The sequence below is a fragment of the Sander vitreus genome, chromosome 16, assembly GCF_031162955.1.
Source record: "Sander vitreus isolate 19-12246 chromosome 16, sanVit1, whole genome shotgun sequence".
NCBI lineage: Eukaryota > Metazoa > Chordata > Actinopteri > Perciformes > Percidae > Sander > Sander vitreus.
The window spans coordinates 16296101-16323709 of NC_135870.1; the positions used below are offsets into that span (position 1 = coordinate 16296101).

The following is a 27609-nucleotide window of genomic DNA, read 5'->3' on the forward strand; positions in this document are numbered from 1 at the left end:
GAAACTATAGCTTCAGATAAACTGCAGTAAGAAGTGCATTAGTAAGGGATCTTTTAAAGGCCAGTATGAATAGAATGAATGATTACAGCAAGCGCAACCTGTATTAATGTTCATTTTGGGCACCTGGCTATTGTTTTAAGTCATACTTGAATAATTGTGAACCTATCTTTTAGCACAATCTTACACATACCAAAAGAAAAACAGTAACAAGCAATGTTACTGCTATTCAGATAGTGACCCAAAGGGGGAGCAAAAGCTTATAAATGCTCTGCGTTTCACATGACATTTTTTCCCCCACACTTTTTCTGTCTCTTTAACTCATGTATATACATGTGTACACACTCATATTGTCAGCAGTATTCTGATTGTCCTTGTCTTAAAGTGTTCACCCTGTAGCCTGTCCCCCAGGGTTCAGCAACAGTGCGGGAGCTTCATCAGTGGTCCCCAAGGGATTATGTCATGCACTGCAATGCACATGTACTCCATACTATACACAAACACAAAGTACATGCAATCCCCCATGCAAATGTATAGGGAAGAGGCAATGTCATTGCTTATATACAGTAGGTTCAGCAGTAATATTAAAGAAGAGAATAGGGAATCCAGTCATGAAACTGGGTTAAAGTGCTGCTTCAGTGTTCAGTGACCCCCCCCTCCCAATGGAAGCACTCTCCTTCGATGTCACTAAGAGCCCCCAGACAGATGCTACTTTATCAGTCCCACATCATCCTGCTATCCCAGACAACTACCCATTACACACACACACACACACACACACACACACACACACACACACACACACACACACACACACACACACACACACACACTTTGCAACTGGACATCTCTGTCTTAGGCTCTCTCTTCCCTCCTCTTCCCCACAGTCTTCCTCTTTCACTAGGCCTTCACTTACTTCCAAACCACAGCAACAAACCAATGTTCAATGTCTCCAGCTTTTATTTGGGCCTCTCATTTGCACTATTAGGTTGGATTGAGTTAGTCCATTTGTTGCCTACTTCTTCAGTAAAAAGCTGCTCTAGTGATGTCTCACATTAGCCTCAAATCCACTGTAAATAACTGCTAAGATCTCTTGAACCTGTATATATTCATCCATTTCATCGCTTTAAAATTAATATTCTGATTGCATACCCACACAAACTTTCAGATCTGTACTGAGGTAACCTTGTGGCAGGCTGTCACAGTTTGGCTAAAACTATTAATTGCCTTTTTTGCCTTTGCTGTCTCATTTGCTTTTAGCAAGTGACCCAATTATTTAATCAAATTGCGAGTAGCATCTGAAGTATTCTTTACCCAATTTAAAAAAAATTACCATTTTGAAAGAGAAATAACAAACTTAGGGCAAATTAATTTCCTTCTTTTATTGACCTTTTATTGACCTTATACCTGTAAGTACTTAGCTTAACTCGGGTTTTGTAATCATATGCTTTTTTGGAGATTCAGAGTAATTTCTGTTTCAGATTTGTGGATTTTGGAGCTGAACTGTTCATGTATAAATCAAACCACCTCCTCAGCCTTACTCCACCCCCTTTGTGCCAGACCTCTTAGTCAGGCCTTGAGGCTAGATTCTAACAATTCCCAGTTATCTGGTGTTGATGGTGATGTAAAGCCCTGCTAACTCTTATACCCAACGCCTCCATTTTGTGCCCATAACCTTGCTTCTCCATTCCAGCGATCCATATATTGTACTGTTAAAATTGGTATGGTTTCAATAGATTTGTTACACTCAAATGGTCTGGGTTCCTAACACGAATTAAATCACATGTTGAGGGTTACAGATTGTTGGCGTGACATCAGTTAAAAATGTCTCAAAGCTTCATGTCAGTATGCAAATAAAGATAATGCTGCCAAGTTGGAAAAACAAGAATATCCTATATGGGAAGTAAAACAATGTAACATCAAACTTAACAAGTTCCAGATCTTTAATGGCAGTTTTAGATAAAGGCTGATTCCAAATCCAAAACACCTCATGTAATAACATTTCATAAGAAATTTCAGGGTAAAAACAGTAACATTTAAACATTTCCTCTACAGTTTATTTGACATATTTTAAAATGTTTTTCTGACTTTGCATTAAGTACAAAAATGACCAGGGGACAGACCCTTTGGATGAAACTCCAGCGTTCAGAGAAAAGGTTAAAACTTAATCGGTTTTTTTCTCTATTTAGATTTTAATTACACTGCAAACAAGCAATGCTAATGCTAAAAAAGCAACAACAAAATTTAAATACTTGAAAACATGAGTGGGATAAAACAACTCTCCTTGTCCATAATTGAAATAAGTTAGTTTGACAGCTTTTGTGGAATCAAGTGCTGTTTTCTAGATATTAATGCATTAATCTGCCTTATTTTTTGTGTGGGGTACAGTTTTCCTGGAAAAAAAACTACATTACAAAGACAGAGTGGGATAATGTTTCTCTTGTTATAAGAGAAGCAGACAGTATCAGCCAGTATTGATATTTTTGCAGTACAACTGTCCAATTTCTAATAGAGCACCTTTACACTGCACACAAAGAATAAAAAGGCTATTTGTAGACAGTCGAAACTGGTCCATTTTGACTCTAGCATTGAATGTAACCTCACAAAACAACAATTCTCCTGTGTTATACATTATAATTTAATCCATGCAGGGGGGACCCCCATCTAACTCCACTTATTGCCCATCTCTTACATCCCCCGTTGTCAATTAACAAACCCCCTGTTGCTACAGAGAACATAACAAAGGCTTTTTGTAGGAGAGCTTAGGAGCTGCTTTATACTCTGGCCTTGGAAAAAAAACAAAAGAGTGTTATTTATTGATAACAGCAGTTTCTCCACACCACCTCTTAGTAAAAAAAAAAAACCCCAGGCTCTGCTGTTTACCAGACGTAGAGATGATCCAAAACCACTGGCAAATGTGAATCAGTAAAATAAAAAAAAACGTGAATAGTTTTGAGGATCTGCTCTCAGTAGAGTTGTGGGTCATTAGGTAAGCTTTTTAGTGCCCAATATTGCAAAATGGCATTACAGATCTGCAGAGGTTTGGGGAAGTTTTTAATCAATACTAATCAGTATTCAGTACTGATTATTTTGCCTAGTGGCTTTGAAAACTCCCATTTTATGGTCCACAACACATTTCAGCTACAGAAGATGCAAACTCATGGACGAGAGGCTCATGCTTGTGACAGCGTAAGATGTAAACATCAATGGCGTCCTCCTTGGCTAAGCTGTGACATTAGCTAGCTCAGGTGAGCTAGCAGTATTGGTTAGCAACTTATCTCCACAAGCTTGGAATCTCGGACCACGAGGGACTTCTGCATCGTGACATGGTTGATGGTTGTAGTTTGGTAGAAAGAAAATAGTTCCTACATTAAACTGCTCAAAACCAGGTCTGTGGATGTGGAGGTTATTTAATTATTGAATAAATTATTGAATTGTATATCTGTATTATTCGATTTATTCGATTTATGTGTGTTTACCTTCCTCCTGCAGGTGAGTAGAATACTGTACAGCTTTGCCACAGCATTTCGGCGGTCAGCTAAGAAGGCAGTTCTGTCATCTCAGCAGCCTGCTCCACTCACCCCTGACAGTGACTTGTTTACCTTTACCGTCAGCCTGGAAATCAAAGAGGATGATGGCAAGGGTACTTTCAGGTAAGACATGCATTCACTCATAATGCATTTCAGTGTTTAGAGCATGGAATCATCATTTATGATGCTTACAAAGTTGTATAAATTGTGAAATATTAATATGTAATGCAATGTCTTAAAATACTTTGGACATGCATAGAAGTCTGTAAACACATGGAACTTGTTTTTGTTGAGTCTATTGTGACTTTTGCCAGAGAAGAAAAACTTTATGTCCCATAGATGTGGGCATACTGTCTAGTCATCAGAACTTTATTGAATACAAGCTTTAATCGACTAACAGTAACGTATGACATTTTGAAAAATTGGAAAATGTATAGAAACCTTAAACATCATCATCATCAGTGGCACCACTATTTTTTACAAACTACTAAATGAGCATTGAATAAAAATGGCCACTAAATGATCCAACTTCATCACCAAATTATCTGCACATATACACAGGCACATGCAGCCCCACTTTTGGGGATTAAGTGTTTAAAGTTAGCACACTTTTGGGTGATCTAGTTACAGAAGTCACAAACCTTTCCAGGGTGGACAGCATGTGGGTTACATACTACCCACGAGGGAAGCACCATTGGCCTATATACAAAATTAATTTGTCAGTAAATGAAACGTGAACATTATGGAAGTAACTGTAAAATGTTTGTTTTTTTAAATCACTGAGGATCACAGACAAAAAAGAGGGACTGTAGATTCCTTCCTGACTCACAGTAAACTGATATTGTGACCACTCTTATAGATTAAAATTACACTATTTTTCACGCATTGATAGAGAAGCCAACAGAAAGTTCCTCTGTTTGCTCTGTTCAACCCATCTTCCCTGACCTTTTTTATTTTGTTTTCCCATACTACTGAGTCACTTCCTTGTGCTAAAAAACAGCCCTAGATACTTATTTGGAAAACAAAACAAACTAAAAGTATGCCTCTGGTTATTTATAGCCAGCACATATTTCCTCCTCATTAGCTCTCTGTTGATTGTTTTTACTGTGCTGACTTTTAAGCAAACATGCAGCGCTCACATGCAAGTACATTACTGTTTTTGTGTGAAACCATTCTTTCCCTGTGGAAATAAGCTATGGAGAGAATGCTCTATATGAACTTTATATAGTTAGAATATTTAAATACTTTTTTACTTTAAAAGGGTGCAAACAAGCTTGTTTATCTGCATTCAGAGGACCTAGTTACAGTGTAGAACCGTGACTCAGTTTGATAGCATAGTTGACTAAGCTAGTAACTAGTACATTAAGTCCCTTTTCACAAAGAGACACGTTTTTGTGATCTGAGCACTGCCTGAAATCATATTTGCAATATATTTCAAATAGCTTAATGGATATGTCTTAAATTCAAGAATCCTTGGACTTAATGTTTTCCTAAGCTTTTATTATGAGAAATGAGTCTATTCTGAATATGAGCCATGGTCTTTCTTTTTCTTTCAAATTGATTAGTCATGTATTTCATTGGTCTAGTTGTCTAGTAAAAGAAGGGTTAGGGTTGTTGCTTTAATTGTACAGTATGTGTCAGTTTGTATCAAATGTAGAAACGGCAAGATTATTGTTTTTCTTCCCAGTTCTGACATAAACAACCTGTCCAGTCAGCCTGTGGTCAAATATTCCCAAAATGATCTTTAATGTCATTGAGTTATTTTCTAATGATAGTAAATCTGCCTTGCTTTGTCACTTTTAAACATATCACTGCACTGTATCTGCTACAAACATTTAAGTATGCTTTTGTCACATTCATCTCTGTTTTTTCTATTGATGATGTTTCTGCTGTTGAAATGTGGGTAATAATGATTGTTTTCACATATTCAGTGCTGTAGCAAAAGACAAGGACAAGCAGAGCTTCAAGCTGCGTGCAGGAATGGATAAGAAAATTGTCATTTATGTCCAGCAGACATCCAATAAGGAACTGGCTATTGAGAGGTAAAAAAAACACACACACACACACACACACACACACACACACACACAGTTTAATAAACAGTGCCATAGGTCTACTGAATGTTGATTGTTTTTTTGTTATTCAGATAAGATATAACATCGTTATAGGAAGTGTTCATTAAAAGACACTGTCAGCTCCTTGTGCTCTTTTAAGTTTTTTTCTCATTCTCAACAGAAATAACCCTTTTACTCTCTTTATACTCTTGATGAAGGTATGGATGGACCAAAACGTTCGTTTTCTGTAAATAAATGGTGATGTTATAGCAAGAGCAGTGTGCAGGATTTTTTCCTTTGTTCCAAGTTGATGATATTTTCCAACTCACCTGCACAGAAGAATTTTTGGATGTGCGAGTTGTTTCTTTAAAGAAGATTTATTCTGAAATACTGGCTGTGGCTCAAAGGTAGAGTGGGTCAGCCCTCAACCACAAGATTGGTGGTCCGATCCCAGGCTCCTCCGGCCACATGCCAAAGTGTCCTTGAGCAAGACACTGAACCCCAAGTTGCTCCCCGGACGCTGTATGTCGCTGTCTGCTCATAAGGTTTAGGATGGGTTAAGTGCAGAGATTAAATTTCACTACATTGTACTGTATGATTCTATTTGATGAATAATAGTTTCTTTTTTTCCAACTAAGACAACAGATAGATCTCTAAACATGATTAAAGCATGCAAAAATAATCTAGATTAATGTAAACAACCAAGTGAATGGAGGATATAACTTACTATTTTTTGTCACTTTGGAATTCTCCTAAAAGGAAAATGTCTAAGGAGAGAATCTGTCAAGCATCTGTCAGACGGACTGAGCATCCTCCATTTACTCAACTATAATTGATAAACACACACCGGTGAACATCTTTACATCCGTGTGTCGGGTTAGGGTTGCGTTCAGGTTTGAAGTGTTCCGGCACGGTTTTAAGACTGTGATTGATGTGAGTCTGTCTCCTAGGCTCCTCATTTTCCACTGTTTGATAAATCAGTTAAAATGTAAACATTCCATCACCTTTTTGTGGACTTCCATTTTCACAGTGGTTTGTTATTGTTTAATGAACCCAGAGAAGGTAAGGATTGAAGGGCTGTGTTTAATATTCTCCATGTTCTGGTCTGTGTTAGAGGTTCAGTCCAGGAAGCTATTTGCGGTAACATGTGATGGTTATATATATATATATATATATATATATATATATATATATATGAAGATTTATTGTTCTGTGTCTGGTTCCTGTTCTCACTCTGTTCTTTCTTTTTTCTCTCTCACTTCTGTCTTATATTATCCTATTCATTACACTTTTTTTTCTCTCTCTTGTGTGTGTGTGTGTGTGTGTGTGTGTGTGTGTGTGTGTGTGTTGTGTGCTCATGTTTGTCTCCTCTCCAGGTGTTTCGGCCTCCTGCTCAGCCCAGGGAAAAATGTGAAGAACAGCGACATGCACCTGCTAGATCTGGTGGGTGACTGTTTTTATGTGTGTACAGTATGTGTGTCATTTTGTGTTTGTGTGTGTTTGCTAACTTCCTCAAACTTGTGCCCCTCCAGGAGTCAATGGGAAAGAGTTCCGACGGGAAGTCTTACATCATCACAGGAAGTTGGAACCCCAAAACGCCTCAGTTCCAGCCTGTGAATGAGGAAACGCCCAAAGGTAACAGCCAAAAATTCACATAAAACGCAATGATTTTCAACAGTTATTATTTCCTTGGTTTGTTTAGTCACACATATTTTCACACTAATATTTAACACAATTCCAAGTGTGAAAATCACTTCCCGCTGGTTGCACAAATCAAGCTGTGAAAGAGCAATTTATTGTAATATTATAGCTACACTAAATAGGCATGGAAACTGTACTTTAAAAAATTGACATCCCTGTTAAAAAATAATGTTGCATACAATGCAGAAGCTACAATATTTGAACAGATGACAGATACATGTAGCAGAACAATTTATAATGAAAAACCAATTGACCCAGGCACTGACTTTGTTCCATCCTTATCTTGCTGTACCTACACCACCAATCTACCTTCAAACAATTAGTCTCTAAAATCAATGAACAATGTTCTCATAAGTCACACAGTTACAGGGTTTGGTTTAAATATGTATTTTTTATAGATGGTGCATAGAGGGGAATCAAATACTGGGAAATAACATTTTAGCCATTTTCTTGTTTTTCCAGATAAATTCATGTACATGACGACAGCAGTGGACCTGGTGATCACAGAGGTGGAGGAGCCAGTCCGTTTTCTGCTGGAGACGAGGGTCAGAGTCTGCTCCCCGAATGACAGGCTGTTCTGGCCCTTCAGCAAGCGTAACTACACTGAGACCTTCTACCTTAAACTACGACAGGTATGTCAAGTCATTGCACAGTTTTCCATTTGTGATTAAATCAATTCAAGTGATGGTCTCTGTGAATTGCACCATATATCAGCTGTGACCTGCAATGATCAACACAATCAGTTTGTTGATAAACTGTGATTTTGTAATTGCTAAGTAATATTTAAAGAAAAAAAGAAAAGAAATGTGATATATGTTTTTACCAACCAATCATCTCTCTTCAGATGGAGCGTAAGGAGCGTAAGAGTCCTGCCTCCGACACACTTTATGAGGTGGTGAGTTTGGAAAGCGAGACTGAGAGAGAGAAACGGAAGACCACAGCTAGTCCCGGCATCCTGCCCACCGGGACTGGTACCACTGTCCCTTCACCACCTGAGGATGATGAAGAGGAAGGTGATTGGATACTGTCTTACTTTTTCACTTAGTCACCTCTTATGGGATTCTTATTTTATTAAAGGCACACAATACAGAAGGATAGCAAGTATGTTATTAGAAAATCAAATTTCTGATATAGCAAAGGGTATTATTTATTTATGTAAGCCATATGAAAATATTCTCTGCAAACATGACCACATAGAACCACAGAAGAAGCCTGCCTAGCAGAACCATATGCAAATAGTTTGAACTTGTCAGACACATAAACAGCCTCAAAGCAGACACTTAACTGGCAAGATAATATAAATTTACTCTTTTAATCTGGAATGCTGAAACATTGTGGTACCCTTTATCAGCATTCTGCTCATTCAGAAGCATGCACCTCCAAAACACAATAATAAAAGTATTACTCCCCAGCAGCATGACATTTAACAAGGTTATGCTGATATTTAGCGTTTAACATTTACATTTATACCCTGACTTGATGACTGATACAAATTCAAACTCTACCCTGTGGAGCTGTACCAGATATAGACTTGTGTTTCTCAAAATCCCATGGGAGATCAGACGCTGTGTTACAGAACCGTTTGTACTGTATCCTCACAGACTACTTACCCAGGTGTGTGTGTGTGTGTGTGTGTGTGTGTGTGTGTGTGTGTGTGTGTGTTAGTGCGTTAGTCGTTAGTCTTTGGTATATTGGCCCTTTGGTACAGTTTGATCTCACTCTTTGGACTGCATGTCCACACTTTAGATACCACAGTACATAGAGATAGTAACATTTCTTTAGCTGATAGCATAAAAAGTTGAACCAAAAGACCCAACAATTTGTTTAGATCATGAAATTCCACAGCTAGGTAGGCATGTAGTTTATCCAAAAAAAAAAAAATCATCTATTTAGAGAGCTGTTGTTCAAGTTCAATATTATCATGACCATAGCTCAGATGCAGAAGACCACAAAACATACAGTATACAACATCACAAAACATCAAACCAGATGATCACAGCCTGTGATATAAACGTTTCATTATGCACTTAAAAACAAAGTGTCTTTAAGTGCAGTATGTACATTTAGGCACCATCTTGGTAACACCAATAAGTAGAAGGTTTGTGGCTGACTTAAAACACCAATCTCTTTTAATGAGGAAACAATTGACATCTTAAAAGTAAAATTTGTGTTGGTTGGTGTTTGTAAACACAGTATTCAAAGTTGGCCCCGGCTCAACGAGCCAGAGAGAGAGAGAGAGAGAGAGCAGAGTTGGTCGAGTGAGCTAGAGGGTGAAGGATGAGAGGCAGCACCGTTAGCGTGAAGAAAGCAGTCAATCAGAGGAATAAAACGTTCTTTTCTGATTGTTTTACGCTGGTTTTGTTCTAAAGCACAAATAAACATACACCTCCGCACAACCCTGCGGGAAGGTGCTGCATTCCTGGGTTTTGTTTGAATGCAGAGCTTCATCTTATCGCTGCATGTGTGTGTGTTTCAGTCAAACAGACGCAGCACAGCATAGGAGAGAGACCAGGAGCAGGGGAAACGCATAAAAGCACACAGCGATGTAACAACCCGTTCTTCGTCAAATCCCGCCGCTTTGTATCATAATATGTTAAAGGGTGTCTTGTGCGTCGGTATCAGATGCCAGAGGGTGTGACCAAGCGACGGTATTGGGAATGAGAAAGGGCTGCACACCCTGCATGCTGTTATTGGCTGGGGGTTACACACTCAACGTGGGACCCAAAGGTGCTCATAAACGTCCTGAATACAGCAAAATAAGATGAAAAGAGAAAATACAGGGTCTCTGCAGATACAGACACTGTCACACATTTCTAGTGGGTCATGTTTTTTTAGTAATATACAGCATATAATACCTTTTAAGTCCTCACATTTATTTCATTTCACATGCATTAGCTCTGGTAAATTGTGTGTAATCTGGGGCATTTAAAGGGCAAATCTAAGAAGAAGAAAAATGACAATAAGGGATCTTACTTTGTGTTTGTACCTTCTGTGTCCAGATAATGATGAGCCTTTACTCAGCGGGTCAGGTGATGTTTCCAAGGAGTGTGCAGAGAAGATCCTGGAGACCTGGGGGGACTTGTTATCCAAATGGTAAGGCTTTGTTCCCTCGTTAAAGGACGATTCCGGCGCAATATGAACCTAGGGGTTAATAACATATGTGTACCGAGTCGATCGTTCTCTGGGATATGTTTTCATGCTAATCGAATGTGTCTCTAGCTTGAAACAAGCTACTGCAAACCGGTGATTAGCTGGCAGCCAAAGTTAATCTGTTTTGTTTGCTAAAGATTGTACATTGGCGAGGAAAATGCTGCATAGTGATAGCCGATAAGGAGTTAGCCTTAGCCTTACGTTAGCCCTCTATTTCCCCCCACTTTGTTTATGGTCTCAACCCCCGTCTGCGAGCGCCGGTAGCCCTTGTCAGTGTTGTAGTACTCGGTCTCATCATAAAATCGACCACATTTTTACTCAGTGTTGTCTCGGTCTCAAACAAAAAGGGACTGAATTTTATTCCAACACCACAACTGCAGGGATATCACTTAATTGCCTGTGCATTCACTGATTTATTTGCATTTTTACATCAATGCTAATGTTAGCTCCGACATTTGCTACCCACCGCAGTACCGCTTCCTCACCTGGGTGAGAGGTAGAGATGTGTCACAGTAGACAGTGGAGACCACTTCTATAGAAAAAAAGCACATATAGGCTGCTTTGCCTGAACATTAGCAAACGGCACGATACTTTATTTTTGAGTTTGAATACACAATTGCTGATCAAATATATAACTATTTACCTCGTCAAAACAAATATTGCTTGTGTGTTTTGAGTGTTGTGAGCTCTTCTGTCTCTGGCTCACTCATCACTCAATCATTCCCACGCTGGGTGTTAGATACTCCCCTTTCCTTGGAAGTGTTAACAAAAAAAAAGATGGAGAGGAGGGAGGGCGAGCCTGTATGATGATAATAATAATAATAATAATTGTTTACATTTCTGAATTTGCATTTGTTAAGCACCATTCAATTAAAATGTGACTGTAAACTAAAACGGCACATTGTAGTTTTTGTGTTTATTACCAAAGCCTTTATCAACAGTTAAAATGAGGAAAATGTGAAAAATTGCGTTACAGGTCGATTTAAGGTGTGCGGCCCTTCATTTTCTGCCTGTGCCCCTAGGGGCGACACAAAAAAAAGTTGGTCTGGAGCCCTGAGCAGCTTATTAAGATAGCTTCCCTCTTCCATTACTGCATTTTTTTTTTTTTTAAATCAAAAGCTTGTGATGAACTGAATTGAAACTGCCCGGACTTTAATTAGCTGTAAGTTAAGCTCTGCGCATACACACACGCACGCACGCACGCACGCACGCACGCACGCACACACACACACACACACGCGCATGCGCGCACGCATGCACTCACGCATAGCTTGCCTCTCTCTTTCTCCCTGTCTGTTCTCATTTATGTTTTTCAATAGAACAGTATAATTCATTTTCAATAATTTGGTTGAATTTGTACAATACATACTGTTTATATGAATGATTTGTTTCAACTCATATATGTTTATTGTAATAAATTAATCTTTTTTTCTTCTTTGTTACTTACTATATTTGGGTGTACGTATATAATGTCCTTTGACAATGCCAAATGTTGACACAGTGGTATTTGCCTCACTTCTTAATCTTCAGACTAGCCTGTCATAATACTTTGCTTTTTGCGAGTGATTGGTGATATTGTGTGTGAGCTGGAGAGTGTGTGCTGTGGCATTGTGGGATGCAACGCTCAGGGGGCACAGAGAGACAAATCACAGAAAGCCCTTTACAATCTTATGCCCCTAAGGGCCAAGCCTGGCATTACTTGCGTCACATGCAAGCACAGTATACTTTTGTTTCCTTTCTTAGTCTCAACAGAAAATGCCACATATTGCATAACCTGACAAATAAACCAAACTAACTCAGAAAATAGAGAGGGATAAATGATAAATGAGGGAAAAGTGAGAGAATCTTCAGGCAGTTAGGGATTTTCTATCGGCTCCAGTCAGGCGATAGTTGTTAGGTAGATACAGCTGTGCCTCCATGTTCACCTTCTCCTTCTCTCTATAGCTCTAATTCTGTTTTTGTTACTCACTAGTTGTCGGGCAGATGCCTGAGTTCATTCTATGATGCATACAGTGTCGCCAACAGCTACAACATTCAAATGTGAAGATGAGGAAGGAAGGCATTAAAACTGGCCTTTGTGTATTGTTGCTGTAATTTTCTATTGGCTTATTGTCTGCTATTAGCTATTGTTTTCATATCCTGCTAAAAAATAGTGCAGGGGTAAAATAAAGCAAAACTACTGTGCAAATGTCAGAGAAAAAAGGTATTTGTTATGTTTTCTGTACAAAAATAGCACATAATTAACATTCTGAGACAGTGACATTTGAGCTTTTGATTGATTGTATCCCTTGTGGGAGGTAGGACTGGCACTTTTTAGACCACTATGCATGTAAATCCTTATACTTGGCCCATGATCTTGATCTTGGCCCAGCTGAACATCTGTAGAGATTATGATGGTTCTTTTTAGAAACGATTTAGAGCCAATGAAAACATTGTTGTGGGTAGGCAGGTGTGCCCAGAAAAATTGCAGTGCAGGAACTTGTGACATAAAATTAGGATGTCTTCGATAAACTGTGATGGTTAACTCCCCCTCCCCTCCCCTCTCCTCTCCTCTCACAGGCATTTAAACTTATCAGTGCGTCCCAGGCAGCTGCCAGCTTTGGTACGGAGTGGCATCCCTGAGGCTCTCCGTGGGGAGGTGTGGCAGCTCCTGGCAGGCTGCCATAACAATGACCACCAGGTAGAAGAGTACCGCACTCTTATTACAAAGGTAAGACCACACAAAACTATTGTCTTTGTTAAGATGGCCAGGACATACAAGTCCCATGATCCCCTAATGTTGGTGGTGTAAACTGTCTTTCAGCAAGATGAGTCAAATACAAGCTCCTCTAATTTTTGTGTCAGCTAGCTGTGCACCTTACCTCTGATGATTTCTAAACCTTTGTCCAAGTTGAAGCCATCACTGAAAAATACTTTTATCCTGTAACAGATTTGTCCTGTCTGTTTTTACACTCGGCTGTAATTTGATCTCTCAAACTGAAACACATTCATTCAACAAAGTGTGTTAATGGTTCTGTTAAAATTAATAATTCTTAACTTCTTATAAAAACTCTAATGTTGTAGACGTAGTAAGACAATATATATGTAACTACCTGCGTATGACCCTCTAATAGTAAGGTATCATATTTCATGAGGTTGGCTGTGTTTTTTAAGTGTGTTTTTTAAGCCGCCTGCAAAAGTCAAGAAAAAAGGTCAGAAGAGTCCGAAACGTGATCAGCGTGACTAGGCCTTGGACCTGGGTCAGAAATTACCTTTATTTAACTACATTTAATAGTTGGTCTAAAATGATACTTTGTTTATTATTATTCAATTATGATGATTTCGTGTGCCTCTTTTCTGCAGACCTGTGTTTGTATGTATGGTCAGAAATGACAGCTAGCGTTTGTTGGAGAATCGTCGTGTGCTTGTGAAGGGCTGTCTGTGCTGCAATGTGTGTAAGGCACTGCTGTAGATGGTTAGTCCCCCTTTGCGCTGAGAACAGTGTGTTATTCAATGTAATTTTTTTTCTCGGCTGCAGCTCAGTCCAGTGTTCTTATGTAAAGGCAACATCCCCAGGCAGCAAACTGGGACCCAGGTGGTGACAAGATGTTGGTCTTGCCCTTCCCTCCACTCTGCTCTTTCCATCCTCCCTTCCTTTCTCTTTTGCTCTTTTCCTCTCTCTGCCTTTGCACTTTTTCTTTATTTTGCCTTACATCTCTGGTATGTCATGATGAAAGAATTTAGATAGTAAAAGTAAAAAAAAAGGATAAACTCAAATAGAAAATTTACACCAAAATCACTTAGGAGCCACACTGTTATCCATTAACATAAATGGTATGAATAGAATCTCAACTTTCAGTCAAACAACAATAACTATGAATCACAATGCCACTGTTTTGATGGCCATTGGGCAGAAAGTTGGATAGGAGTTAACTGCAGAAGCACTAAAGCATTCCAGGTTTGTACGTCAGCCAACGAACACACAGAGAAAAGTGTGGAGAACCCGTGCAGCTTTACATGACTCTGACAGACGATTTGCGTGTTTTATTTAGTCACCTTAGAACAAGATGAGGAAAGGTAGCCAAGAACAGTTAAAGGAGAGAAAGATGATACATCTTTTTCATTAAAAAAAGAAAGAAGAAAAAAAGAAAGAAAAAGAAATCCAACTAGAACTAAGACACAAAAAGGTCTTGTTAATTAAATAGCTCTAAACTGTTGAAAAAGAGTATTGAAATGTATTATATAATGGTACTCAGAATATTATATCTGTTAATTAGGAAAGAATTGACTTCATATTGATGTTGGTATTATTTCTGGTACTAATTAAAGCTGATGTACTAATTCATTCTTTCCCTTGTTAGCTCCTGTTTCAAAATGTGTACATACCATACTCATGTGCTCCTAATTGACTTTGTGTGCTTTCTATATTCAGCCTGTGCTTGTGTGTATCTCTTTGTGCTGTATTGCACTGCATGCACAGCATGTCCTAGCTAGTGCCCTCTTTTGTGCCCTAACTCTGTTTGAACTTGGTGTTCATCCACATATCTGAATGCCGAGCATTCATGGACCCTACTATACATGCCAGAAAAAGTCTGCAACATTGTTTTAGCCTGTGGGGTTCTGCACAACATCGGGCAGGAAAACAGGGTGCCATAGCCTAAATGTAGTGATGGAGCCAGATGACCCGATGCCCAGAGAGCAGTGTCCAGCACAGCCCCAACTCGGGGCTATACGAATGAGACAGGATATTATTTAAAAGGTATAGTGTTATGTTTGGCAATGATTCTTAATACAGGAAACATGACGATACACAACATTTTTTGTTATTCTTCAGGTTTTCGTTTCTCTTTTAAAGTGTCGTTAATGGCCACAAGTGAACAATGAAAAAAACACAAGTTAAATAAAATGCACTGCATAAACTCCGCTACTATGTGTTTATTTAAATATAGGTACACCATGTAGGCCTAAGAGAGTGCAATATAAGCCTGTATATTACTATTAACTTAAACTTCAGCTGGAGTCCGATTTACCACGGCAACACTGTTGACTGCATCAGTGATCTCTTTCCATTCCGCATTCTTTCTACAGCCTTTAATAACTGTTTTCAGGCTGCCAAATAGTACACACTGTGCAAATGAACCTGAGATATCAGGGTTTCAATCTCCACCTCTGAAAAGTGCCGCTTCTTAGCCAGATTACATCTCGCTATGTCGTAAATTGTAGTGGCGAGGCCTCAAAACAGAGAATATAATAGGGTGTGATATTTAAATTATGATCTTTTCTAGCCGCTGCGTTTATCAATGTACGACCATTCTTACGCTCTGATTGGTGTGATGCGAACGTTTCATGAATCACACTTGAAGCCTGACGTAAGATGATTTCTGCGATCATATCTGTGCTGGTTTCTACGTTAGGTTGATAAATGAGGGCCATTGTGACCGTATTACTTCATAACAGTCAACATATTTTAACCGCATAATCTATGTACCAGTAAAGTGTTGCTTAACCTTAACCTTACTCTTTCATGTTATTAACTGTAATTTGGTTGTAATAATTGAAATAATATTTAGCTATAGATATTATAGTGTACATAATCCTGTAAAAACACCGTTCAAAACCTTTTGCATCGTAGACTGTTTTTATATTGACAAGTTGTTGTGGATGGGTCATCGGTGAGAGGGATGGTGGGAAATAATAAAAGTCAAAGTTTTGTGTATTTTAACAAACATGCCATTTTTGAGAGTTTGAGAGAGCTTTAGAATAAGCTTGTTGTAACAGTAAAAGGAACACAGCACAATCAGATCACACACTTAAGTGGGTGATGATTGACTGATAACCTACTTTAGTTCATAATCGGTATCATGTTTTTGTGGCCCAAATGTTATGAGGCCTAATAGTGATCATGCACAGTGTGGGCACATTAACTATTACTCTCTATACGAAGGGTAACATTGTGTTACTGCATGATATTCAACCACCTATTTCTTACAAAAGTGGGCAAATATAGTCTTTTAAGGTGTGTAAATGAGCGTACACACATATGGTATGTGTAGTGTAGACAATGTGATCAGATAAACAGGCCCGGTCCCCGGACCTGCTGCGCTAGCCTCCTGTGGAGAGCAAAAACAAGTGCTCATATCTATCTGTCTGCCTGTCTGTCTCTGTCTGACCCACATAATGACCTGTATGCCTGCCTCTCTGTCTAGCTGTCTGTCTTTATAATCGTATGTATTTGTGTACGCCTGACTCTGACTCCTTCCAACTTCTACCTAGACCTGTTTGGGCTTCTGTCAACTTGTGTTTCTTCCTGCCTTTCTCTGTCTGCCTGCTCATTTGTGTTTTGTCACACTGTCTGCTTGCCTCTTTTTTGCTTCTCTCCCGCTGTCTTGTCGGCCTGACTTGTCTGCTTCTTTCTTTTTTTTCCCCATGTGACTGTATGCCTGCCTGTCTCTCTGTCCCATAGGTTTATGTGCATTACTGTTCCGACTTCAGCTGAAATACTTCAAGATGTTTTTGTATTTTACTTTGAAGCCAGTTTCCCACATTATCACAAAGCATATTCTTTTGCAGTTGAATGTGAACAGGCTGGAATTTTATAATTATGTTTTTGTCTGTGAGTATGTAACAACTCTGATGTTGGTATTTATGTACTAGCTCTAGGTGAACTGAAGAGAGCACAGAGATGAACATAATTAATTCTCTAATATAAAAGATTGTGTATTCTCTGTCCATTTCCATTTTTTTAATGTTTTTGTTATATCATGTTTATATTTATATTTATATAAAAGCAGAACAGAATTATCAGGATTATGAGCCAACAGCTGGGTGGTGGTGGACGGTGGGTGTTAATAATAATCCGATGGAAGTCAGCCAGTATGGCACTTGCAAGTTAACTATCTTATTATTTAAATAGTGCTTATCTTAGCTTGTCAAACAGATAATATATCACATTGTTGATGATTTATTAATGTTGTGTTATTTAAGTAACAATACAGAACATTGGCTGATATTCTACAGAGGAATCACCGGTGAAGCATTCATTGTATTCTACCCCAACAATAACTACAGCAATGTCAGCAAAGAGCTAACATTATCTTAACATAACACATAGTTAACATCCTCAGCTTTTTTCTTTTCCTTAAAACCATACATGCTTTACAGAAGTTTAGGACCATTGTGTTGTTGCCAAGTTTGCATCAGCTACTGGAAGTCTGTCCTTCAGTGGTAGACAGGCAATGAGGAAGCATAAGTTAGACAGCTAACAGGACTAACTTATGCTCAGCCTTGCAACCAGCTAATAGTACATTGCGTTCTTCCTTCTTACTCGTTCTCATAGCTCCCTGATTTGTTCTTGCAATATTATATGACTTTTTCTTTCACCTGTTCTTCCACTCACCTATGATGAGCTCTGTGTTACTTTTGAGTATCTTCCTTTTCTCTTATTCCTCTTCTAATTCCAACTATTTTCGTTGTACTGTCATCTATTTTTAGCTCCTCGTGTGGTGGGCAGAGGAGGTGCGTGAAAGCATGGGAGTGTGTCTGGATTGCGGGGGAGAAAGGTGCAGAAAGGCTGGTGTGTGTGTGTGTGGCTGTGTGGGTATGTTTTGGTCTCCATCACGCTACACCAAATTGCCCTGCACGAGACACTCTGCAGTCTTCAGAAAGCCATTAGGATGAGGATCTAGCAGCACTAAATCTGACAGTGATTATTAACCACTGATGTTTCTAATTGTCCAGGATTGTGAGTACTTAAATGCAATCAGCACATCATGTGATCTAAAAATAACTGACTTGGTAATTGTTCTAGCATAGATTCAGTAGGCTCTTTACAGAAGGACTGACTGGGACTTGCTATAGCTAACATGTTTGAGAAAATTAAATACTAATTGTTCAACTGAGTCCTTTAGAGCCTTGCAATACAAATCTGGCTGTTGATATTGCCTGGAGGGAGATTAAAAGCTGACTGGTGAGGTCATGCTACCTGGGTGTAGCTGACTGTGTCAAAGCAACTCTCATGCTAAGTAGAGGCACAGCATCTGCTGATGCATGCAAAAGTAAGTATTAAGTAGTTGCCACTTAGTACTGTAGATTTTTAAGTGTCCATACAGTTATAGTCTCTCTCTCTTGCTCTTTTAGAGACACATGCATAGAGTTGCACATAGAGTTGCAAAGAAAAAAAACACGTCGGCCATTGTGTAATGATACATTACATAAGTACCATTATTAAACAAGGTTTACTTGTAAAGGCATGAGTCATGAGTACTGTGTGAGCTTTTTTGTATGTGCTTTTTTTTTTTTTAGAATGTGATGTTATTTCAACGTATTCAGGGCATATTACAGGGCTAGTAAGATATACACTTTTACATTATTATTAATGATAAAACAGTTCTATACATATAATTTAAAGCAATTCATTTCTCAGTTAGACAACGTGGCCTTTGAAAATGTTAATTTTAGCATCACTAGACTTTTATTTTTTATCTGAACTTTCTGAACTTCCTCCATTGAAGTGCGCCTTTCAGTCTCTCCTTTACTTGCAGTTTGCACCTAGAAGGCAGAGCCGGTTACTAATTGCATAATTACTTGATGCGTTGGTGAATCAGCTACAAATTACACGCAGGCTGTGAGGGCAAATTAAATTATTTGCACTGTGCTTTCATGTATTTAAATCTGTCTCTCAGTCTCTTAAGCTTTTATGTTGCTGCTGTTTATTATTAGTAGGTTACAAATATATTTGTTTTATTCAATGTACGGTGTATGGAGTACCAGCAAGAACAAATCAGAGAGTCAGTAAAGATGCAGTTATGGCTTCCTTAATAAACAATTAGAGAAAGTTTTAACACATTCGACTGGATGAATTCTTTCACAAGAAACTAAAGACTATCTGTTAAATAATGGCACTGTCTGTGCTTTATGAATACAGAAGCAGATTATAAACCCACACAGATACAGTGAGATCTGATTTCACTGTGCAGCAATAAGCACAAACTTTGTGTGTAGTAGTCCACATGCGAAGATGCACAAAACTGTAGGGAAAGATGCTTTCCTGTCCTGTATGTCCTTGGTTTACAATCAGATTGAAAATAGAAATATTTCCAGTAAACTGCACCCAGGCATGCATTTATTGTTTCCCTGCAAACAAATACAATACCTTTTCTGCACTGTAGAACGACAATGTCCATTCTTACAACTCAAAAATGTCCTATCTTTTGGGAATTGGGAATGAGAGGTTACTGAGATGTTAACAGTCAAACGAGCTGGCTTAACACTGAATGTTACTAATTTAAACAGTGTGAAAGAGTATGTTTGAATTTTAGGGCAATTATAAGAACCACTGGCATAGAAAAAACAGGGAGGGGTGAGAGGGTTGGGGAAAGAGGCAAGCCTTGTGCCCTTGCAGTTAATCATTGGTTGGAGCCACAGGGAAGGGGAGGGGCCTCAGTGTCACTGTTTCTGTAGAGAGAGAGGCAGAGGGAGCAAGAAAGAGAGAGACAGCAAAGGAGGATAAATGAACACGGGGGGTTCTCCCAGCATCGGTATGACTGCCTACCTCATTTCCAGTCCAGACACAGTTGCTGCTCCTCTGGATAGAAATAACAGCTGAGGTGTGTTTGCATGTGTGTGCGCGCATGTTTTAAATACCAGTCACTCCGTGCACCGCCTTCATTCTCTCAGCTAATGCCAGTCTGCTGTGATTTTGCTGCGAAGGACCAGACAGAAACTGTGACAAGAGCAAGCGGACATGGAGGAGTGGTGAAAAGAGGGGTAAAGGAGAGCCAAGAAACGCAAGGAATAAAGAAGAAGAAACAGGAGAGAGAAGCAGAAGGACAGAATAAAAAGGAGATATTATGCTTAATGTCTCCTTCCCTCAATTCATTAACGCAGCACATTGCACAATAATGTCTTTTCATTGTAAGCTGTGACTCTGTGGACTATAGACACATAAGAGAGCTTCAATCAGTGCTTTCTACAGCTGCAGCAGATGTTGAAGACATCTTTGACTTTATAGGGAGCGGAGGCATTTCAGGCATAGATTGGACTAGAATTCCTTTAAACAAAGTCACATTCTGTTTTTTTTCTCCTTTTTGTGCCTTTAGCTGGGAAGTTTGCTTTACTGAATAAAAGGAATACACACGTTTTTTTGTGTGTGTTAATCTGTTTTTACGCTGGTAGTTTTTATATCTTTGTGTAAAACCACAACTGCCAGCACCGAGGACAAACCCAGGGGGCTTCCTCACCTCTCGCTGTCCTTTCCATCCCTCCTGCATTTGAAATGGCAGATGGCAGTAGTCTCATCATGGAACCGCAGCATGCAGCCTTTTGTTTGGACTGAAACCATACAGCTACAAGATGATGAATTCCTCCCTGGATCCACTGAACCAAAGCTCTGCTGACCCGTCAAACTTATCTGCTCCCTTCTGCTTGCTTGAGATAGGCTATTCCCAGATTTTCACCACCTGCTTGCTTGAAGTCTCTATCATACTTCTCCTCACTGTTCTCATCATTTCTGGAAACCTGGTGGTAATTTTTGTGTTTCACTGTGCCCCCTTGCTTAGCCAGCACACCACCAGTGCTTTCATCCAGACTATGGCATACGCTGATCTGCTTGTGGGGGTCAGCTGCCTGTTCCCCTCTCTGTCCCTCCTCCATCACCTCAAGGGCCTCGACCCCAAACTCACCTGCCAGGTGTTCGGCTACATGGTGTCTGTTTTGAAATCAGTTTCAATGGTGTCATTAGCGTGTGTGAGTGTAGACCGCTACATTGCCATCACACGACCTCTGACTTATGCATCCCTGGTGACACCTTGTCGAATTCGATGCTGCATCGTTCTAATATGGTTGTACTCTGCTCTAGTGTTTCTCCCATCTTTTCTGGGGTGGGGGAAACCTGGTTACCACGGGGATGTGGTGGAGTGGTGCGCAGTTGAGTGGAGGACTCGTCCGGCCTTCACAACCTTTATTGTTGCACTGCTCTACGCCCCAGCTGCTCTCACTGTTTGCTATACCTACGCCAACATCTTCAAGATCTGCCGGCAGCACACCCGGGAGATCAGTGAGCGTCGCGCACGATACAAACCCCAACAGCTGCAGGGCCTAGGATTGACAGTGGGATCTGCGTTCAAGGACAACAGTGCAGTAGAGCAAGGGCAGTTGCCCCACTTGTCTCAACCACAAACATCGCAACCACAGTATCATCAGCCCACATCAACATACCCAGACAAGCGATACGCTATGGTACTGTTCCGCATTACCAGCGTGTTTTATATCCTCTGGTTGCCCTACATCCTCTACTTTCTGTTGGAGAGTGGAGGGATCTATCACCACCCTGCAGCCTCATTCCTAACCACATGGCTTGCCATCAGCAACAGCTTCTGTAACTGTCTCATCTACAGCCTCTCCAACTCTGCCTTCAGGAAGGGCCTCAAACGTCTCTGTTCCTTCTGTTTACAGCGCAGTGGAAGTGGCAGTGGCTTCAGGGTTAGGAACACTAAAAAGGCTTTTGTTGGTTCTGTTGAAAAAAGATGTGGAGTGCCGGCGTATGGATACGGACATGGGGAAATAGGAATTGGCACATGTCATGTGTAGAGCGCACATAAAGGAAACCCTTGTGCCAAGTTGGCATTTTAACTTTTTAAAAGCCTGATGTGATTGCTGTAATATGTCTCCTCTTTTAAGCTTAAATGTGCTGTAAAGAGATGGAAGGAGGCATTGATCCGTCACTGCTGTTTCTGTCGCATTTGGAGGTTACACAGGCGTCCTCTCTGCAGACGCCACAGCTAGCAAAGACAGAGAAAGGGAGTCAAGAATAAAACACTGAAGGAGAAAAGGCCTAAATAGCCCTGCAAGGTGTTTTTAAAATGGTCCTAGAAACCCAGCATACTGTACTGTGTATGGACAGGGGTGATAGATGGAAAGGGTTGGGAAGGAGGAGAAAAAGGTGTCTAAAAGAATCTCTGGAGAAATTAACTCTTTTGAGGTTAAACACCATTTTTATCTATCAGTTTCCTTTAATGGCAAGTGAATCCTTAACTTATTTTGCCAAAACAACAAAACGTTCCAAGAAAAGTGTTCTGAAAGACTGTATGTGAAACAATGTGACCTTTGTTGCCAGATTATCAGCACAGTATGAGTTAAATGCAAAAAAGAAGACAGTTGATGCTGTGTTTTTGTAATGTGGTGCTAAGGTGAAGCTCTTTAAATATGTTTTTACATGCCCCTACCCCCTCAGTATGCAACAGTTTGTTTGTCTTTGTTGTCTTTTGTTGTTGACTGATTGATCGAGCTTAGTCAGTCAAAAAGAAATGGAAAGAAAAACTTTAGGTCTTAGACTTAGTACGTAGTATGTCATTTTCGAGTTAGTTTGCATTGACTGAAGTGATTATGCTTTGTCATCTATACATCAACTTTGAAATTTCAGATTGTTATAATTTTATGATCGATGTAATGTCTTTTACTAGGTCGTAGGTTCACACATTGAGCTGGCTGTTTGTAATATGTAAGATGAGATGCTACCCAGCTCGGGTGTACGACTGTTAACCTGACAAACAGCAAACATTATTTTCAGTTAATTTATCGTTCAATTAATTTTTCAAATCTTTGCCAGTTTCATTGCACCTTTGTTGTTTTGATTATGTAACTAAACTTATTTCATAAGACTCCGATCAGACAGAGCAGATGTTTTGCAGGTTGCCTAGTAATAGTAGTAAATGATGTCGGGCGCTTTTTCCGCTCTGAGTAGAAGTTATTTCAACATGAGGCATTTAGGGCGCTGTTGCAAAAATGCAAGGCGCATACAACGGAAAAACGCGAGGCACTCAGGCTCCCAAAAGCAGTGAACAAAATGCTTAATTCACCTTGAAAACAATTTTAAAAAGCCGTCCTAGGCTGCTTAAACATGCTCTGTCTGATCGGGCCTAACTGTGTCCAAGGAAAAGCAAGACCAAGGCTTTTTATCAATGGTAAAAATGTTAAGCTCTTAAATGAATGACCCTTGAACTGTGATCCTGACCCCCTGTCTCTGAGATTGGCTGAGAGTAATAGTCTAATGAGAAGTCTTATGTGATTGTGGAAATATAAATATTTTTGCGAATAATGACCTTTTTACAAACCTAGGTGTATGCTGTATTGTGACTGCATTATTCTGCCCACTTTCAGGGACTAGTACACACACACACACACACACACACACACACACACACACACACGTGGGTTCTTTTCACTCTTAACTTGATATTTAATACAAATTTATCAAAGCCAATAATATGTCTCTATGTCAAAATGACTCCAAGTGTACATTGTGTGTCATAAACGCAAACATTGTGAACCATTATCTCTATTTTGAACCATGGAGAATCATTTTACAGTTTATTTAGGTGCAGATAATCTAACTTTATACATTTTATCTAATCTACCAAAGAAAGTTCATTTGGTTAAATGATATTGTTTTCTAAATATCTAACATATGAAGATTTAGTTAAGTGTGATGTAGTAAGAGGGGGTTTTACATCAACTTTGTGTAGTTCCACTGCACTGTGTTGGCCCAGTGATGACTTGTCCGCATGAGTATGATTGTTTCAGTAAAGTGATATATTGTTGCCTTGATATACAAATGAAAATGAACTGTTGGGAAAGTACTTTCCTTACATTTAGTGAGGGCTTAATTTATAGACATGCAACTGGTTTTAGAGGCAACAGCACAGACTGGAAATAAAAATATACATTAGCCAGCCTAAAATTCCACACTCCTTACAGAATAACCTGAACCCCATCTGTTGTGTAAAGTAATGTCATTGTTAATTCAGCTACTCTCTTGTGTAAAACTGAAATCAACCAGGAACAAACACATGACTCAAAACTGTTAATATTGTTTGTATTTTAAATTATTTGTTTGTGTGTGTTTGAGTGTGTGTGTTAGGATGTGACCATTGGCTGAATTTAACTGTTTACGGTGTTCTAGCAAGGCTGCTAACAGTGTTTCATTGCTTTATTAGCTGCACGTCACATCTCTCGAATACACTGTATTTTGTTAGTGTACTGTATGTGAGTATGATGTGCCATTGTGGTAGATTCATGTTGTCTTTAAATATTTTGGCTGTCATCTGTGAAGCATTGCTAAATATTGTAATCTTTCCTATTTGTACCATCTTTTGTTCAGAAATGGTGCGGGCAGAAATGGTGTATAGTCTGATTGCCAAACTACAGAAATGTATTTTTATGTGAAATGTTGCAAAATCTAAGTAGGTTTAGTAGCATGATTACCTATTGAAATGATTGAAGATGTGTCTTAATGAAGATCCATTTATTTTACTTGGGCAGTTTCTGTTAAGGTGTCTCTACTGTCTTTTGCAGTTCACCAAGTTCACCACTAAAAAGATATAATTTCCCACAGAAGTTAATGGTACAATTCCTCAGAAATGTGTAAGATTTAGGTCAAAGTATCTTTGTATAGATAGATAGTAATTATTGTGCCAAAACATGCTAACATTAGCATTCACACACGTTCCCTTTTTTTCCTGTGGGAAAATGGTCAACTCATGTTCTCAAGGGAACAACACTCTGGTGATGGCTGTGTCAAGGTGCAGTGCCATGTTGGTTAGGATAAGGCCATTTGTAGGTTAAATGCAGCCTTCTGCTATGAGAGAGAGAGAAATTATTGTTCATGGGGCACAATAATGTATGAGTGCATACTACAAACACAATTGATAAGTACTAATGAGTTAAAAAACGGAGAAGGCCATTGGCAAATAGGTAGTGTAATAAAAGTTGTTATATGTGCAAACAATGAAGATTAGAATGGTCCCTAGCTTCCATAGCTACTGGTTCATTGTGTTTCCAGAGTCCTTATTATGCACTGACATTTTATTTACCTTTTTAGCCCTTTACAAGTTATTTGGAAACATTAGAAGGTGGCTGCTGCTTCTTCATCTTCCTCTTTTGGAATCTTAGGCAGTTGGCAAACCGCTTTAAGTGCATCGCCACTTTTAAGAACTGGGGCTGCCCAGATGTGTGTGTCTGTCGTGGGGAACAAGCATAGTGTGTATATTTCCACCAGCTGATTACTGGTTCTTCTAAGAGTAGACAGTACCCCAAACGATCAGTAAAGCCTGCACTTTAACACACACACACACACACACACACACACACACACACACACACACACACCACATACCCACATACCCACATACCCACACCAGGGTATTTTCATAGCTGTCTTTTAATCCGTATGAGATTTTCTTCTTTGTGTATTTGTAAGGCTCTCAATAGATCACACAAGACCCTCCAAAATGGCTGACTCATGACTCAGTTGTTCTAAGACACTGAGATTATTATCACATTAGGATGAAACTGACCGCTGTAACAAATGGGCAAAAATGTTTCACTTTGCTGTCATGATAGTGCGTCTCTGTGACAAATTAGATATTTTTCATTACACAATGCATGATGCAAGATGTACATGTTGTTGTGTGTCTGTATTGAGCAAATAAATGTAATGTTATCTCAATGAATTCTAACTTGTTTGTGCTAATTACTTTGCTACAAACACAGTCATGGTGGCCACAATTTTCCTTTCATTTTCAGTTTATCTACCCTCCCACAGGTGAATTGCAGTTAGTAATCAGAAAGTTTGTTAACCCACATACTGTGTTATTTGTGACAAAAACAGACCTTTATATTTAGTGAGGTGGAAGGCTTGGCTAAATACTGCTGGCTGAAGATCAAGTATTATAGTTGATAAGAAAAGTAATAGCACTGCATTCATGCAGAATTTTCCATCTTTTGCCAAATGGTGAATGCTTTGGTGTAGATTGTTAAAGTTAAGAATACATTTTTGCTAACATGCTGTAAATGGACTAGTTGGTCTGCTGAATTTGCATGCTGGCGAAGCCGCAGTGGGAAATGTTAGTGGTTTTGGAAAGCAATACCATGAGAGAATGCCTTTGTAGTTTTGGCAGTGAATGTGTGTAGTGTCATTAAGATTTAGTTTCTTCCTCTATGTCATGTTGGTCCTGATCAGATACATATTTTGTTGTCTCTCCTTGTGCTGAAGCAGCCAGTGCACAAATGGCACAAAGTAGGGCATGAGACAGACAATTAAGATTTAATGATAGCTAAGGTGAGAAAATGGCTCTGCAGTTGCTTGCGCATGTGTTCAGTCCATTACATATTCTTGTAAAGGAAAGATTAATGGAATCACTGTATTTAACTAACTAATATGTATTAGCTTTAAAGCCTTAAAAGGGAAATTTCAGTTGTTTGTGATGAAAGCAAGTTAAGACTAGTTGTTATTTACAAAGCATTAGTTACTGCCACATTCACTATTTCTTTGATTAGGGCTTGAATCCTGTGATACAATGCAAAGTGTAAAACTCAGGGTTGTTAGGGTTGGGGAGCATGGTTGATAAAAATCAAGCTTGATAAATATCACCGTATGTTCTCTTGGCATCTCAGCAGGGTCCTTTAGGAGCAAAGAAAGAATAACAGAATGACATGTCAGCTATTGTGTGGAGTCAGAGAAAATTAGGGACATAAACAATAGAGGGCTAGCTAGTCAGTCTTCCCACGGAAACCCTACTCCAGTACTTTATTCCTAGCTTTAGACACGCACGGACATACACACACACACACACACACACACACACACACACACACACACACACACACACACACACACACACACACACACACACAGGACAGTAACTTTGCCATTTTTGGCTTACCCCCATTGAAGAGTTTTTATTGTACGTCTGTAAGAAGAACATGTTTTGTTCCGTGACTTCCATTCAGTTTATAGGTGCTCTTTATAGGTGCTTAATTTGATTTCCTAACAGTACTATTCTGGCAGTTACTTGTCACTGACCGTAAACAGTGCTTCAACACATCCATTGTAGGAGTGGAACGCTACACAAAAGTCACGGTTCGGTTCATACCTTGGTTCAGACATCACGGTTTGGTTCAATACAATGGAGGGAAAAGCATAACAAAAATGCAGAAGGCAAATTTTTTTTATTGTGCATGTCTCAGGCTGTACCACCTAGTGTCATCCAGTCTCTCCCCTGAGCTAGCTGCAACAGCCTGAAGTGTGTAAAGTAAGATGTAAACCCCACATCATCTCCAGACTCCATCTGTAACTTGTAAACAAAATAAGACAGCTAGCTATAAAACTGGAAATACAGCATCTCTTATTTATGAAAGTGCAA

The 27609-nt window shown here is 39.3% G+C and overlaps 2 protein-coding genes across 8 annotated transcripts in view; both read left to right on the top strand.

Annotated features, from left to right (window-relative positions):
- The window catches only part of rabgap1 (RAB GTPase activating protein 1), a 75881-nt gene that overhangs the window by 16947 nt on the left and 31325 nt on the right, over positions 1-27609 (top strand). For all 7 annotated transcript variants that reach the window (XM_078272096.1, XM_078272094.1, XM_078272098.1 and 4 more), the window contains 8 exons: positions 3490-3650; positions 5459-5569; positions 6958-7024; positions 7114-7216; positions 7745-7914; positions 8127-8295; positions 10282-10375; positions 12992-13142. In XM_078272096.1, coding sequence (XP_078128222.1) covers positions 3490-3650; positions 5459-5569; positions 6958-7024; positions 7114-7216; positions 7745-7914; positions 8127-8295; positions 10282-10375; positions 12992-13142 — 1026 coding nt within the window. The remainder of the gene's footprint in view (positions 1-3489; positions 3651-5458; positions 5570-6957; positions 7025-7113; positions 7217-7744; positions 7915-8126; positions 8296-10281; positions 10376-12991; positions 13143-27609) is intronic.
- Positions 19791-25911, top strand: LOC144531563 (putative G-protein coupled receptor 21). The gene has a single exon (XM_078271786.1). The coding sequence runs from the start codon at positions 20762-20764 to the stop codon at positions 21995-21997; it is 1236 nt and encodes a 411-aa protein (XP_078127912.1). The 5' UTR covers positions 19791-20761; the 3' UTR covers positions 21998-25911.

Bases quoted from the DNA above. Each gene is read 5' to 3' on its own strand.
- LOC144531563 (XM_078271786.1), top strand. From the start codon at position 20,762: ATGATGAATTCCTCCCTGGATCCACTGAACCAAAGCTCTGCTGACCCG.